Source organism: Oncorhynchus kisutch, linkage group LG19 (assembly GCF_002021735.2).
Source record: "Oncorhynchus kisutch isolate 150728-3 linkage group LG19, Okis_V2, whole genome shotgun sequence".
Classification (NCBI taxonomy): Eukaryota; Metazoa; Chordata; class Actinopteri; order Salmoniformes; family Salmonidae; genus Oncorhynchus; species Oncorhynchus kisutch.
In genome coordinates this window covers 24,615,670-24,632,813 of record NC_034192.2, presented here as the reverse complement: position 1 = coordinate 24,632,813, position 17,144 = coordinate 24,615,670, and the positions used below count along the sequence as shown (strand labels likewise).

Here is a 17,144-nt window from a genome sequence, read left to right as displayed (position 1 = left end):
CTCCGTCGCGACGTTACCTGAACGCCCATCTGCGGCCTGCTAACCGTTAGCTGTCTTACCGGCTGCTATCTGAATAGACAATCGGACATTATTTTTTATTATTATTTTTTTATTATTATTATTGTTTTCTTCTTGGGCCTCTATAACTATATCTATTGTTTTTATTTTTGTTGTTGTTGTGTGATTTGGATTGATCCCCTCTACCACACGGAACCCCACTAATCTACTGACGGAGCGCAGGAGGTGGCTAACAACAGACCTCCATCCTATGCTAGCTTGCTACCGATGCCCTGGCTAGCTGTCTAAATCACCAACCAACCTCTCCACTCACCGGACCCTTTTGATCACTCGACTAAGCATGCCTCTCCTTAATGTCAATATGTCTTGTCCATTTCTGTTCTGGTTAGTGTTTATTGGCTTATTTCACTGTAGAGCCTCTAGTCCTGCTCACTATACCTTATCCAACCTATTAGTTCCACCACCCACACATGCAATGACATCTCCTGGTTTCAACGATGTTTCTAGAGACAATATCTCTCTCTTCATCACTCAATACCTAGGTTTACCTCCACTGTATTCACATCCTACCATACATTTGTCTGTACATTATACCTTGATGCTATTTTATCGCCCCCAGAAACCTCCTTTTACTCTATGTTCCAGACGTTCTAGACGACCAATTCTCATAGCTTTTAGCCGTACCCTTATTCTACTCCTCCTATGTTCCTCTGGCGATGTAGAGGTGAATCCAGGCCCTGCAGTGCCTAGCTCCACTCCTATTCCCCAGGCGCTCTCTTTTGACGACTTCTGTAACCGTAATAGCCTTGGTTTCATGCATGTTAACATTAGAAGCCTCCTCCCTAAGTTTGTTCTATTCACTGCTTTAGCACACTCTGCCAACCCGGATGTTCTAGCTGTGTCTGAATCCTGGCTTAGGAAGACCACCAAAAACTCAGACATTTTAATTCCAAACTACAACATTTTCAGACAAGATAGAACTGCCAAAGGGGGCGGTGTTGCAATCTACTGCAAAGATAGCCTGCAGAGTTCTGTCCTACTATCCAGGTCTGTACCCAAACAATTTGAACTTCTACTTTTAAAAATCCACCTCTCTAAAAACAAGTCTCTCACCGTTGCCGCCTGCTATAGACCACCCTCTGCCCCCAGCTGTGCTCTGGACACCATATGTGAACTGATTGCCCCCCATCTATCTTCAGAGTTCGTGCTGCTAGGCGACCTAAACTGGAACATGCTTAACACCCCAGCCATCCTACAATCTAAACTTGATGCCCTCAATCTCACACAAATAATCAATGAACCTACCAGGTACCTCCCCAAAACCTTAAACACGGGCACCCTCATAGATATCATCCTAACCAACTTCCCCTCTAAATACACCTCTGCTGTCTTCAACCAAGATCTCAGCGATCACTGCCTCATTGCCTGCATCCGTAATGGGTCAGCGGTCAAACGACCTCCACTCATCACTGTAAAACGCTCCCTGAAACACTTCTGCGAGCAGGCCTTTCTAATCGACCTGGCCGGGGTATCCTGGAAGGATATTGATCTCATCCCGTCAGTAGAGGATGCCTGGATATTTTTTAAAAATGCCTTCCTAACCATCTTAAATAAACATGCCCCATTTAAGAAATTTAGAACCAGGAACAGATATAGCCCTTGGTTCTCCCCAGACCTGACTGCCCTTAACCAACACAAAAACATCCTATGGCGTTCTGCATTAGCATCGAACAGCCCCCGTGATATGCAGCTGTTCAGGGAAGCTAGAAATCATTATACACAGGCAGTTAGAAAAGCCAAGGCTAGCTTTTTCAAGCAGAAATTTGCTTCCTGCAACACTAACTCAAAAAAGTTCTGGGACACTGTAAAGTCCATGGAGAATAAGAACGCCTCCTCCCAGCTGCCCACTGCACTGAAGATAGGAAACACTGTCACCACTGATAAATCCACCATAATTGAGAATTTCAATAAGCATTTTTCTACGGCTGGCCATGCTTTCCACCTGGCTACTCCTACCCCGGACAACAGCACTGCACCCCCAACAGCAACTCGCCCAAGCCTTCCCCATTTCTCCTTCTCCCAAATCCATTCAGCTGATGTTCTGAAAGAGCTGCAAAATCTGGACCCCTACAAATCAGCCGGGCTAGACAATCTGGACCCGTTCTTTCTAAAATTATCCGCCGAAATTGTTGCCACCCCTATCACTAGCCTGTTCAACCTCTCTTTCGTGTCGTCTGAGATTCCCAAAGATTGGAAAGCAGCTGCGGTCATCCCCCTCTTCAAAGGGGGGGACACTCTTGACCCAAACTGCTACAGACCTATATCTATCCTACCGTGCCTTTCTAAGGTCTTCGAAAGCCAAGTCAACCAACAGATTACCGACCATTTCGAATCTCACCATACCTTCTCTGCTATGCAATCCGGTTTCAGAGCTGGTCATGGGTGCACCTCAGCCACGCTCAAGGTCCTAAACGATATCTTAACCGCCATCGATAAGAAACATTACTGTGCAGCCGTATTCATTGATCTGGCCAAGGCTTTCGACTCTGTCAATCACCATATCCTCATCGGCAGACTCGACAGCCTTGGTTTCTCAAATGATTGCCTCGCCTGGTTCACCAACTACTTCTCTGATAGAGTTCAGTGTGTCAAATCGGAGGGTCTGCTGTCCGGACCTCTGGCAGTCTCTATGGGGGTGCCACAGGGTTCAATTCTTGGACCGACTCTCTTCTCTGTATACATCAATGAGGTCGCTCTTGCTGCTGGTGAGTCCCTGATCCACCTCTACGCAGACGACACCATTCTGTATACTTCCGGCCCTTCTTTGGACACTGTGTTAACAACCCTCCAGGCAAGCTTCAATGCCATACAACTCTCCTTCCGTGGCCTCCAATTGCTCTTAAATACAAGTAAAACTAAATGCATGCTCTTCAACCGATCGCTACCTGCACCTACCCGCCTGTCCAACATCACTACTCTGGACGGCTCTGACTTAGAATACGTGGACAACTACAAATACTTAGGTGTCTGGTTAGACTGTAAACTCTCCTTCCAGACCCATATCAAACATCTCCAATCCAAAGTTAAATCTAGAATTGGCTTCCTATTTCGCAACAAAGCATCCTTCACTCATGCTGCCAAACATACCCTTGTAAAACTGACCATCCTACCAATCCTCGACTTTGGCGATGTCATTTACAAAATAGCCTCCAATACCCTACTCAACAAATTGGATGCAGTCTATCACAGTGCAATCCGTTTTATCACCAAAGCCCCATATACTACCCACCATTGCGACCTGTACGCTCTCGTTGGCTGGCCCTCGCTTCATACTCGTCGCCAAACCCACTGGCTCCATGTCATCTACAAGACCCTGCTAGGTAAAGTCCCCCCTTATCTCAGCTCGCTGGTCACCATAGCATCTCCCACCTGTAGCACACGCTCCAGCAGGTATATCTCTCTAGTCACCCCCAAAACCAATTCTTTCTTTGGCCGCCTCTCCTTCCAGTTCTCTGCTGCCAATGACTGGAACGAACTACAAAAATCTCTGAAACTGGAAACACTTATCTCCCTCACTAGCTTTAAGCACCAACTGTCAGAGCAGCTCACAGATTACTGCACCTGTACATAGCCCACCTATAATTTAGCCCAAACAACTACCTCTTTCCCAACTGTATTTAATTTTTATTTATTTATTTATTTTGCTCCTTTGCACCCCATTATTTTTTTATTTCTACTTTGCTCATTCTTCCATTGCTAAACTACCATTCCAGTATTTTACTTGCTATATTGTATTTACTTTGCCATCATGGCCTTTTTTGCCTTTACCTCCCTTCTCACCTCATTTGCTCACATTGTATATAGACTTGTTTATACTGCATTATTGACTGTATGTTTGTTTTTACTCCATGTGTAACTCTGTGTCGTTTTATCTGTCGAACTGCTTTGCTTTATCTTGGCCAGGTCGCAATTGTAAATGAGAACTTGTTCTCAACTTGCCTACCTGGTTAAATAAAGGTAAATAAATAAATAAATAAATTTCCACTAACACAATTCTGCTCTGAATTTGGTGTTGGTGAAAACCGAATAACAACTGGAACTGTCTGTCGCAAAATACATGCCAATCGCCAAATGCTTTTGGGAACATGGGCACTAAAATGCAACGTCAATCCACTGAGGCAAAAAGGACAATGTCAGAGTTGAACTCAATAAGAGAAAAGCTGAGAAATGGATAGTTGAAAATAAAGAGAAGGGTGGGCCAGAACAGTAATGTTTCGGAATGATTTTGTGAAGTGGTTAAAGAAGATGACAGCAGTGCCGGCTATGTTGTGCATGATGATTGTGAGGCACTACACAAATTCAAGAGTCAAGACGGGGACTTCAAATATGGCACTTCAAGGGAACTACTGTTTAGAATATTACTGAAATCTGGACACTGACCTTTCACATAGCCTAATATAATATGAACTCCTGCAGAATGAAGCATTTTTTTGCAGTAAAATTATACACAAAATGTACATTATGACATGGGAAAAGGAGTGGAGAAATATTATTGATTTATTTCAGCATCTTGAGAGAATGATTGTGCAGTTAGAGACCGTCTGTAAAGGTGCCATCTTTATCAGCATCATACAAACTGATAGTATTTCAAACCACAAAAATATGCATCCAAGCCGAACTGAAATCTTATCAGAAACATGTTGGGTCGTTCTCACTGATTTAAATTTCCTTAAAACAGGTCAAACTGATGTCATTTGGAAATTTTTCACAATCTTTCCTGTTTTTTAATGTATTTTTATTGCATTTTCCTGCTCGGTCCCGAAACGTCTACTGCGTGAGAGAAGCAGAAAAGTTTACCGATATCAACTAGAGATTTAAGCATTCACATTATTCAGGTGAGCAAGGTTTTATTTAGTGTTCTAGGGCAGTAATGACGGAAGAGAAACTGCATATATGTAATTAAAGACAAGTTGACTGACAAATAGCCTGCCAAAATGTCGGAAATGAGCACAAATATTTTTTGCCACAAAAAAACAAAATCCTACACCCCCTGTCAAAAATGCCTTCTGCCGTCCATGTCAGAACAGCGCATTTTCAATCTGCCTATTTGCGGTTTAGTGTCAGGTGCGGGCCTGAGATTTTCACTTCATCACATATAGTCGGACGGTTGCGGATGGGTTATTAGCAATTGCAGGCGGGTGCAGGTGAACAACCAGCTGACACTCGCATCACTAATGTGTTCTCTTTCAATTATTTGGTTCTACATCTCACTAGTGGAATTCACCAGAATCTCCTAAGAAGCTCGAAGAACCAATCATACACGTTTGTCAGAAACAGACAGGTCGAGTGGCGAGCCACCCGCCTGCCCTCTGATCATTCTCGCATCTTTTCTTCACAGAAGAGTTCGACTTTGCTCATCTCAGCACGACTTAATCGGTTTCCCTCTTTAACTGTTCACAGGTGTGCAGCCGAGCGCGGGATTTATCAGCTCTCGTCTTCTGCGTTAGGTGACTATACCGAAAAAATGAAACGTTTTCACTTTGGTTAAGAATTTGCTTCACTGCTTTTCTTCATTATTTCCCCCTTTTGTAGCTAGCGTCACACGGCTAGCGGGAAAGGTGGAATTACTAGTTAGCTCTATCGTTTAGCTCAACCCACTAACGGCGTCGACTAGGCCGACCATCCTAGCATCACTGTTTATCGGTTGAGAGCCACGTTTCTCTTTGTCGCAAGACCAACATAGCCAAAAGGAAGCTAGCGCTAACTTTGTCCTAACTAGCTAGGCTAATAGTCCACGTGATGAATGCTAGCTACGTTCACATTGCAAAAGGATTAGCTTCTCTGGGGAGGACTGTGCTACCTAGCTAGGCTACTAGATCAAGTGGCGAATGCTGGTTAGGCTTCACTTTGTTCTCGGATTAGCTGTTTTCTGGAGCCATGGAACCTGCTAGCTCGGTCCAGAGGGCACCAAGCAAGTCCCCAGCCCCGGCACATCCATGCCTATGCGGGGGCGACCATTTCGGGTAAGGACACACACTCCCTGTGTGTCATCTGCCTGGGTGTCGAACACGCAGAAGCAGCGTTTGACGACCCCCGGTCATGCATCCATTGCAGGGTTTTTGCTGCTAACACCCTCCACCGGAGAGTGCGCAGAGCAGCCCAACGTAGTTTGTCTCCCACTTCTAACTCGAGTGGGGAGACTGCCTCGCAGACTGCCAGATCTACCCCACAGTTCAGGGTAGCCAACAGTTCACTCCGTGTTCTGGCCTGCCGCCTCTCGGGTGGTGCAGACTTTCTCCCCACCACTATGGGGGAGAGGCACCTTTGTGCTCATAAAATCCTACCCTTTGTGCAGCTACTCATTTTCACGTGTTTACGCTCTAGGAAGATGGAGGGAATCCACTATGCCCTCTGTGCCACGGCTCTCCCCCAGTTAAAGTAGCTGGGGCAGGGCGGCAAATTGTCAGTCGCCAGCAAGCACCGTCCCCATGTTCCAGTGTGTCAACACGTTCCATTTCAATAAAAAAGCATCTGTTGTATCCAGGCGTCATGCCAAGGACAATGAAAAATATACATTCTCCATAGCCACCTGAGTGCTCTGGCATCACTGGTGAGCGAGAGTTGATCGAGCTGTGGTCAAGGCATTCACCTCAGTTGGCCTGCAGGATGCTCATTTTCACTTAAGCATTCTGCCAGTACACAGGAGGTTTCTGAAGTTTGCTTTTCAAGGCACAGCTAATGAAGTGTAGTGGCGTACATCAACCGACAGGTTGACTACACAGACTATCTGCCAGGATTATTCTTTGGCGCAGAGCACACTTACTTCCCATACACACGGCTCATGTCTCAGGCGTACTGAACATAGGAGAGGACTCATTTTCCAGAGGGAATCCCCAACTAAGGGACTGGAGACTCTTTCCCCAAGTGTTGAAACAGATCTGGGCGAGATGGGGTCAAGCGTCCGTAGAGCTCTTTGCATCACAAGAAAACGCTTACTGCCTGTTGTTTCTCGTGCAGGAGACGCACCACTGGGGTTGGATGAAGGTGTTGCTTTATACATTTCCTCCCCTCACTCCCCACTCTGGCCAGACTGAGGGGAAAAAGGCTTATCCCTCATCTTGATAGCCCCTCAATGGCAAGGCAAGCTCTGTATAGCGCAGATCACTCTCCTGCTATATGACGAGCCTTGTCAACTACCGTTACTAAGTAGACGGTGTGAAAGAAGCCGGCGAAGGGGGTGGCTGCCGTTTTATGGGCTCTTAACCAACCGTGCAATTTAGTTTTTTTTCATATTGTTTAACTTATTTTGTACATTATTGGATTCGACATTTTGAAGATATTAAATTAATGATAGGAAAGAAGCTTAGAATCAAAGGAGAAAGAGACTGGGCCTCTGTAGAAAGACAGATGGCTGTGGAATGTGTTGGGGGATGGGAGCCGAGCACCGTGTTGATACAGGGGAGACAGATGGACATCTGTGGATTAGATGAAGGAGGGGTTGAGGTCAGGAGGTGAGGACAGATTCCCTTAAGTGAGTAATAAGGGTTTGGTATCCTGTTACCCTCTTTCTGTTGAACCATAAGATGTAAGGATTGGGGAGAAGGCTTGTCTTAAGTAGGATGTATATAACTGATGGAGAGAAATGTTTTGGTGTCTGAATACAGCTGTACAGAACCTTTGGGAAGAATTAAACTTGGTTAAAGCTTCTCTAGTGTCCGTGAGTTATTTACTCAGAAAAATAAGAACCTAACAACGTAATTTTGCTGCTACTGTCTCTTATCACCAAAAAGAGCTTCTGGACAGTGATTACTCACCTTGAACTGGACAAACAAAGTCGGTACTAAAAGAGTCGGTACTATTGGCCAATGTACTATCGCTGGATAATAAATTGGATGAACTACAAGCAAGTATATCCTAGCAACAGGACATTAAAAACAGTACTATCTTATATGTTTCTATATGTTTCACCGAGTCGTGGCTGAACGACGACATGAAAATAAGATATGCTGCTGTTCTATCGGCAGGATAGAACAGCAGCCTCTGGTAAGATAAGGAGTGGCGTTCTATGTATATTTGTAAACAACAGCTGGTGCACGATATCTATAGAAATCTTGAGGTTTTGCTCGCCTGAGGTAGAGTATCTCATGATAAGCTGTAGACCACACTATCTACCTAGAGTTGTCAACTATATTATTCGTAGCTGTCTATGTACCATCACAAACCAATGCTGGCAATATGACGGCACTCAATGAGCTGTATACGGCCCTAAGCAAACAGGAAAAAGTTAACCCAGGGGCGGCAGTCCTTGTGGCCAGGACTTTAATGCAGGGAAACTTAAATCCATTTTACCTCATTTCTACATGCATGTTAAATGTGCAAAAAGAGGGAAGAAAACAATACAAACATTTATAGTCCCGTACCCCTTCAAACTTTCAACCTCCAGCTGTGTACCCCCTCTAGCATCAGGGTCAGCGCACTCTCAAATGTTGTTTTTTGCCATCAAATGTAAGCCTGCCACACACACACTATACGATACATTTATTAAACATAAGAATGAGTGGGAGTTTTTGTCACAACCCGGCTCGTGGGAAGTGACAGAGCTCTTATACGACCAGGGCACAAATAATAATATAATAACAATCAATAATTCTGCTATTTATTTAACCATCTTACATATAAAACCTTATTTGTTAATTGAAAATGGTGAATTACTCACCGCAGGTTAATGCGATGGGTGTGCTTGAAAGGATGCACAACTATGCAATGTTGGGTTGTATTTGAGGGAGTCTGTCTTAAATCATTATCCACACACAGTCTGTGCTTGTATTTAGAATCACTCTCACATAGGTACGTGGTTGCAAAGGGTAGTGGCAGTGGCTTCTGATGAAATCCAATTTTAACATAACCGCCTGATGCAATTTTGATGAGGCTCTCTTGTTCAGATATAGGTAAGTGAACTGGAGGCAGGGCATGAAAGGGATAATGAATCCAGTTGTTTCTGTCATCTGTTTCAAGTACCAGGTGCTTCGCTATATTACGGACAATGTCCGTAAGCATGAGTTAATTTGAACACAAAAAAATCATACAATGATGGAAAGACCTGTGTGTTGTCCTTGTTAATGCAGACAGAAAAGAGCTCCAATAGCCTCAATTTTGGCCCGCACATTGTATAGAGTTGCGTAGAGTCCCTGAATTCTAAGATTCAGATCATTCAGACGAGAGAACACATCACCCGGACGTCATCATGCAAGCGGTCAGACAAGTGAAAATTATGGTCAGTAAAGAAAACTTTAAGCTTGTCTCTCAATTAAAAAAATACATGTCAATACTTTGCCCCTTGATAGAGCATTTCTGTATGTTGTAAAAGCATTACATGGTCGCTGCCCATATCATTTCATAGTGCAAAAAATACACGAGAGTTCAGGGACCTTGCTTTAACAAAGTTAACCATTTTCACTGTGGTGTCCAAAACGTCTTTCAAGCTGTCAGACATTCCCTTGGAAGTAAGAGATTCTGGTGGGTACTGCAATGTAACCAAATGGCATCGGGAGCAACTGCTTGAATGCGCGTTACCACTCCACTATGTCTCCATGTCATGGCTTTTGCGCCATCAGTACAGATGCTCACATGAGTGGAATTCCTGCGAGAGAGTAATGGTTAATGTGATTGGATGTTAATTATTTGACTAGGCTACCTGTATTTGACATTGTGTTGTTATTTCGCTGAACACTAGATGGTTTAATTAGATTTTTGGCAGTGAAACGAGGCTATTCAGGTGAGAAAATATAAATGGACTGTTTGAAAATGTGAAGAAAATAAATTTCGTACCCCCGACGGCATTGCGCGTACCCCAGTTTGGGAATACCTGCTGTAGATCACCTTTACTCCACACACAGAGATGCGTACAAAGCTCTCCATCGCCCTCCATTTGGCAAATCTGACCAGAATTCTATCCTCCTGATTCCTGCTTACAAGCATAAAATTTAAGCAGGAAGCACCAGTGACTCGATCAATAAAAAAAGGGTACACCACATCGGTCACTGGCTTCATCAATAAATGCATTGATGACGTCGTCCCCACAGTGACTGCACATACATACCCCAACCAGCAGCCATGGATTACAGGCAACATTCGCACTGAGCTAAAGGTTAGAGCTGTCACTTTCAAGGAGCAGGACTCTAACGCGGAAGCTTATAAGAAATCCCACTATTCCCCCCCGACGAACCATCAAACAGGCAAAGCATCAACACAGGACTAAGATCAAATCCTCTACACCAGCTCCGACGCTTGTCGGATGTGGCAGGGCTTGCAAACTATTACAGACTACAAAAGGAAGAGAGAGCTGTTCAGTGACACGAGCCTACCAGATGTGTTAAATTACTTCTATGCTCACTTTGAGGCAAGTAACACTGAAACATGCATGAGAGCATCAGCTGATCTGGAACAACTGTGTGATCACGCTATCCGGAGCAAATGTGAGTAAGACCTTTAAACAGGTCAACATACACATACGGATTACCAGGACGTGTACACCGAGCATGCGCTGACCAACTGGCAAGTGTCTTCACTGACATTTTCAACCTCTCCGTGTCTGTAATGCTAACATGTTTCAAGCAGACCACCATAGTCCCTGTGACCAAGAACACTAAGGTAACCTGCCTAAATGACTACCGACCCGTATCACTCACGTCTGCAGTCATAAAGTACTTTGAAAGGCTGGTCATGGCTCACATCAACACCATTAACCCAGAATGCTATTCATTGACTATGGCTAAGCGTTCAACACCATAGTGCCCTTAAATTTCATCACTAAGCTAAGGTCTATGGGATTAAACACCTCCCTCTGCAACTGGATCCTGGACTTCCTTACGGGCCTCCCCCAGGTGGTAAGGATAGGTAACAACACAACTGCCACACTGATCCTCAACATGGGTGCCCCTCAGGGGTGCGTGCTCAGTCCCCTCCTGTACTCCCTGTTCACTCATGACTGCACGGCCAGGTCTGACTCCAACACTATCATTAACTTTGCAGATTACACAACAGTGGTAGGCCTGATCACCGACAATGACGAGACAGCCTATAGGGAGGAGGTCAGAGACCTGGCCATGTGGTGAAAGGATAACAATCTCTCCCTCAATGTGATCAAGACAAAGGAGAAGATTGTTGTCTACAGGAAAAGGAGGACCGAGCACGCCCCTCATCGGCGGGGCTGTAGTGGAGCAGGTTGAGAGCTTCAAGTTCCTTGGTGTCCACATCACCAACAAACTAACATGGTCCAAGCACACCAAGACAGTCGTGAAGAGGGCACGACAAAACCTATTCCCCCTGAGGAGACTGAAAAGATTTGGCATGGGTCCTCAGGTCCTCAAAAGGTTCTACAGCTGCACCATCGAGAGCATCCTTGCGGTTTGCATCACTGCCTGGTATGGCAACTGCTCGGCCTCCGACCTCAAGAGACTACAGAGGGTAATACGTATGGCCCAGTACATCACTGGGGCCAAGCTTCCTGCCATCCAGGACCTCTATACCAGGCGGTGTCAGAGGAAGGCATAGACTGTTTTCTCTGCTACCACATGGCAAGCGGTACCGGAGCGCCAAGTCTAGGACCAAGAGGCTTCTAAAGAGCTTCTACCTCCAAGCCATAAGACTCCTGAACATCTAATCAAATGGCTACCCAAACTTTTACGCTGCTGCTACTCTGTTATTATCTATGCATAGTCACTTTTAAAAACTCCACCTACATGTACATATTACCTCAATTACCTCGACTAACCGGTGCCCACGCACATTGACTCTGTACCGGTACCCCCTGTATATAGCCTCGCTATTATTATTTTACTGCTGCTCTTTAATTATTTGTTACTTTTATTTCTTATTTTTAGGTATTTTTCTTAACTTAATTTTTTCTTAACTGCATTGTTGGTTAAGGGCTTGTAAAGTAAGCATTTCACTGTAAGGTGTATTTGGCGCATGCGACATAACATTTTAGTTGATCTGCTGACCCAAGCAAACAGAGAGATTTTCATGGCCCTCTGTGTCCAGAACGAACTCTGTGCAAAAACTTGGGTAGGGCGAGAGCTTTGAGCAAAAGCAAACAACTCCCCCTGCAAGGGGAGGCCCTTCTCTCGTCAACGGTTATGTGGAAGCTATTATATTGGCCTATAAAAGCAAGGGTTTACAGCCTCCAGAGGGCCTAAGGGCTAACTCCATCAGAGGTATGGCTACCTCTTGGGCACTGTTCAAAGGCATCTCCATGCATGAGATTTGCTATATGGCTTGTTGGGGGATGCCCTCATACTTTTATGAGGTTCTATCGACTAGCTGTCACTGCACCCTCTTTTGTGCATATTGTCCTTAGCGTCGGGACCTCCGAGGGTTGATATTGAGAGTACCTGGCTTCGGCGATCGTGTGCGATATGGGAGTTGGTCTTATCACACTAGTGAGATGTCAAAACAAGTAATTGAAAGAGAACTAAAGGCTACTTGTGTAACCCCAGTCCTCTGATATTATGAGTGAGACATCTAACCACATTCACCTAACTTGCAAGCTCAGAGGTCAGGCGGGTGACTCTTTAGTATGAGGTGAAGGGCTTCGATAGACGTATATGATTGGTTCTTCAGGCTACTTAGGAGATTCTGGTTAATTCCACTAGTGAGAATAATATCAGAGAACCGGGGTTACGCAAGTAACCTTAAGTTTGTCTTCCAGTCAAGATGATCCAATCACTATCTAATCAAGGCTCGGTGAGTCTACACATGGTATTAAAATGTATCTCTTATTGGTCTACTGTGACCAGATGAGGGCATAACCTGGACATAGGACACATGTTAGCGCAAAGTATAAACAGAGCGCTCATAAGCTCTGGTCCAGGGCATCAGTTCCCTGGACCAGAGCTTTCATGTGATGGCGCTGTTCTAGTACCGTCTTCTCCTTGGTCTGGAAGATCTCGGCAGCCTCCTCCTGGGAGCAGGTTTCCTCATAGCACTCCCGCTCCAGGTTGCCGGGCATCATCTCCTCAAGGAAGAAGTTGGCCCTGGGCCGCCGGGGCCCTCGGAGCAGCTGCCCTGCATCCCTCTGCTCCAGAAACACTGGGTACAATGGAGTAGGGTGAAGTCGCCACTAGACGTTGATCTTGAATCAATTTAGCATTTTCCCCACTTATGGTTAAAGTTAAGATTGGGGGAGGGGAAGCTGATCCTAGATCTGTACCTAGGGGGAACTTCACCCCAGAGCGGGCACAATGCTTTAGTCCTGTGTGGATCAGTTGGTAAGAGCATGACACTAACAATGGCAGGGTTGTGGGTTCAATTCTCGCAGTGATCACAACACATAAAACATGTTGGCATATGTAAGCTGCTTTGAAAAAAAAGTGTCTGTTAAGTGGCATTCATATACAATACTGACATCTGCAACCCAGACATTGACAAGGGCCTCAAGAGCAGAGATTTGCTGGTTTTAGTTGTGTAGCTTAATCATATCACTGAATTTAGTTATATTTTAATGTATGACACCCATCACAAACGTAAATATCTCAATAAGTATCTAGTAATCTGGAATTGAGGTGGTTTAATTAAAGATTGCAAATACAGTACAATAAATGGGCACGTTCCACTCTGACTACAAGGTGAGGTGTTACCTTTTGATTCAAACAGGGAACAGACAGAAACCAGAAGTACTGTAAGGAGCCAACCGTCAGACTGTGACATTCCTCCGCTCCAGGTAGAAGTTGAAGGGGTGAACTGGGATCAGCTAGACTTTTCTGTGTGGACACAAGTATACAAAATGGTGAGAAAGGCAGGAACTGGAATAGTAAACCAGGACTGCTTTATCCATATTACCACAGAATTTCCTTGGTAAAACAACCAAATTGACAGCGCTAATCCTTTTGCAGTTGTGGTCTGAATTTCTGAGAATCCTATTGTTGTCTTTATTTAATCAGTGTCCATGTAGTACATACTTCGAGATATCTACTCTGTGCCTGGAGCACACATTACCCCTTCAGATTACTAATCAAGATGTAGTTATGAGAAATAACCTACCGTTTTCTGTGGGTGTCTGCTAAAATGGTGGCTTTTCCCCACAAGCTCGGATATTGATCTTTAAGGTGATTCTAAATGTTGACATAGTGAATCATTGGCACTGGCCAGGGCAGCGTTCAAGGCACTCAACAGTTTTGCGCTATTCATCATACTATTCATTTATCATGTCTGCTTCTAAAGTATCATGAGACTGAATGTCTTAATGAAAAAAAAAATGTTCTGCCATAGTTCTAAAGTGTGGTCAGGGAAGCCGTATACATGTTAAAAACAATGTTGGACCTTCAATTTATGAACTAAACATTTTTAAACATGGCTAAACATTGAAATCTTGAACGTAATCCACATGATGTTATTGACTGAAAAAACACATCCAAAGACCCAACTCACACATATATAATTTTTATTACAGGATGGCGGTATTTCAATATACAAGACATATTTACAACCAAGTGGGTCGGGCTTATGTACATGGAAAAAAGAGGTATAGCATACAGTATTATTTCTAATGTATAAATTATCAATAAATACTGGAACGGAAGAGACCGCTTCCCAGGGGTTCTCGACAAGCAAAGAAGAAAGGGACAACCCCAAAGGTTGCGAGGAGGGAAATTATATGACCATACAGACCATAATGAAAACAATTGCATCACTGCACAGCCAGACATAAAACAGAACCTGGACATCCACACGGGACTGAGTGGGAGAGAACATGACTAGGCCAAAGAGTGTCTTCTGACCCAGGGACTTGACCAGGAAGAACACTGGGCCATACTTATTATACCCTAGATATTACCGAATCCCAAATAAACCCTTAATCCCTACCTCCTATTCGTTTGTGCAGACCTAAGAGGATAGGTATAAGCAATTGGCGACAATTCCACCTGGCCTGTCGGGGGGCAAAACTGAGCTGCCACCATATTGCTTATTGACCGATCCAATCCTGTCATATCTACACAAATGCCCACAGGGGTAGGGACTAGTGGTTGATTTGAGTTTCAGGATATAACGTGGTCAGGAAAAACCAGAGGCCTTAAACATTACCGGACAGTTTCTTGGACCCAGATTGAGCCAACTCTTGGACTAAAAAGCACTTTCGAGGTAGATTCTCCATTGAGTGTGCATGTTTAATCCAGAAATAGGCTTAACCTGGGTCCAGGAAACTACTTTAACCGGGGTGAATAATCTTAAGGCAGTGTTCGAAAAATTATCTTATTGACATGCTCCACACACCAAGAGATCTGCCTGATATCTGCCTGATATGACAGTTTGTAGATTATTTAAGGCATGGTCAAGTTTGGCTTCTCCCTACAATACATAAGTGTTGTGTTCAGTAGGAGGGAAACCTTTTGAAATGGGGAGACTACCTGAATCTCTGATGTGCAATAATAAACACGAACATCGGGGGCCCATCACGCTCTAAAATGACATTTGGTGACAAAGCAGGGTCGTCGCTTTCGTCTAATTTACCAGCCCCGCATTCAACCTAGGTAGTTAGAATTGTAATTGTTATTCATATAAAAAGGACAGGGACGATGAGAGATGGAGGAGAAAGAGAAATTACACATGCACCTGGGAAAAGGCTGAAGGTTGTTGGAGTGATTGGTTGATTGTCGCTGCTTATCCTTGTAGTTCAGACCTCTTCCAGTCTATCTGTTTTTCTTTTGGGAACATATTACCTGGCATCCCACGTCATTTTCAGAAACTTCCTGGTTCAAACACATTCAAACTCAACATATCCAGTACAACGCATATGAAATAAATAGATACATATTTCAATACAAAAACTCAGCCTCTTCCATAAGTCTTTTCCATGATCCAGTCAGTGGAAACTATGGAAATATAACCTATGGTGCCCACTCTATATGTTCAAAAGACACCTCCTAGTATCATGCAGTGCATTACCTCTTGACCTATAAAGCTCTGGTAAAAAATAGTGTCCTATATGAGGAATAGGGTCATTTGAGATGCAGCCTTGCTAGTTTCTGAATCTTCCTTGACTTGGCAAACAAGCTTCTGAAATGTATCAACTGTTTAAAAAGGTCAATTGGTCAAACGTTAGTTGGTGGAGTCTGGCGCTGGTTTGATGATAAGGCATTCTGGGTAGTTGAGTTTTTCTGTCAGCAGACTTTGTTCCTGGTAGTCAGCCCGATTGGATTCTCTGCAATCTCTCCTGACCTTCCACTCTTAACTGACATCATTGAACACCCCTCCCCAGTGGCGATAGTGGTTTGGCCTCCTCCGTTTGCAGTTCAGTTGGTTGATCCCAGACATGGACGCTGCAGAGATGGGGTGTGAAGAAAGGCACTGTGGTACATTTTATTGGTTGACTAAACTCATATCCATATTTGAGTGTATAGAGGTCCCGTTGGGTTCAAGCTGTTCAAGGCTCGGTAGGTGTGTGTACAGCATGGCTGGGTACAGTCAGTTTAGGTAGAGGGTCTGGTGCAGCACACACAGTTGTACAGGAGAGAGCCTAGGCTTCGCTGGCAGTGCTGCTGCGACTCAACTCTCTGATACCCTGGAGAATACGCTTCATGTGACCAACCTTCGTCACCCCCAAGTCCTGCAATGGATGGACACACACACACACAAATTAGATCAAACACCAGGACACACATGTGGACCCATGTACCATGTAGGGTCAGAACTTTTTCCAGATGTCACCTGGCAGGGAAAACCAAGCTCTTTATAGACTACAAATAACTTAAATCAATGAACAGGGAGTTAAATTAAACACCCGTGGTAAAGCCCCATAGTAGTGAAACATAAGAAAGCTCTACCTGGCACCTGAAAGAATGGTTGTGTCCCAATAACATATCCTTTCACATGACGTGTGCACTCGTTCACAATGTTGGGGAAGCTACTCTGAAAATATAGTTTACCAGGCTACCAATTACTTCACACTGGAATAAGTTAAGCTACAATAAGTTAAGCTACAATAAAGCTACCCTTAAGAAACAGTAATTTTCAACAAGTAGTTCACTACATCCAAACTATTACTGAAAAAAAATGTAAATGCAACATGCAACAACATGCAAAAATTTCAAAGATTTTACTGAGTTTCAGTTCAAAAGAAGAAATCAATC

At 44.2% G+C, this 17,144-nt stretch overlaps 2 protein-coding genes across 4 annotated transcripts in view; both read right to left on the bottom strand.

Annotated features, from left to right (window-relative positions):
* The window catches only part of LOC109864473 (coagulation factor IX-like), a 36,312-nt gene extending 22,178 nt beyond the window's left edge, over positions 1 to 14,134 (bottom strand). The window contains exons 1-3 of the mRNA XM_020452291.2: positions 14,059 to 14,134; positions 13,656 to 13,778; positions 12,941 to 13,107 (exon numbers count right to left, since the gene is read on the bottom strand). Coding sequence (XP_020307880.1) covers positions 12,941 to 13,107; positions 13,656 to 13,725 — 237 coding nt within the window. The 5' untranslated portion in view covers positions 13,726 to 13,778; positions 14,059 to 14,134. The remainder of the gene's footprint in view (positions 1 to 12,940; positions 13,108 to 13,655; positions 13,779 to 14,058) is intronic.
* Positions 14,135 to 14,441: 307 nt separating this feature from the next.
* dgkd (diacylglycerol kinase delta) overlaps positions 14,442 to 17,144 on the bottom strand; it is a 130,523-nt gene continuing 127,820 nt past the window's right edge. For all 3 annotated transcript variants that reach the window (XM_031797590.1, XM_031797591.1, XM_031797592.1), the window contains one exon: positions 14,442 to 16,621. In XM_031797590.1, coding sequence (XP_031653450.1) covers positions 16,532 to 16,621 — 90 coding nt within the window. In that variant the 3' untranslated portion in view covers positions 14,442 to 16,531. The remainder of the gene's footprint in view (positions 16,622 to 17,144) is intronic.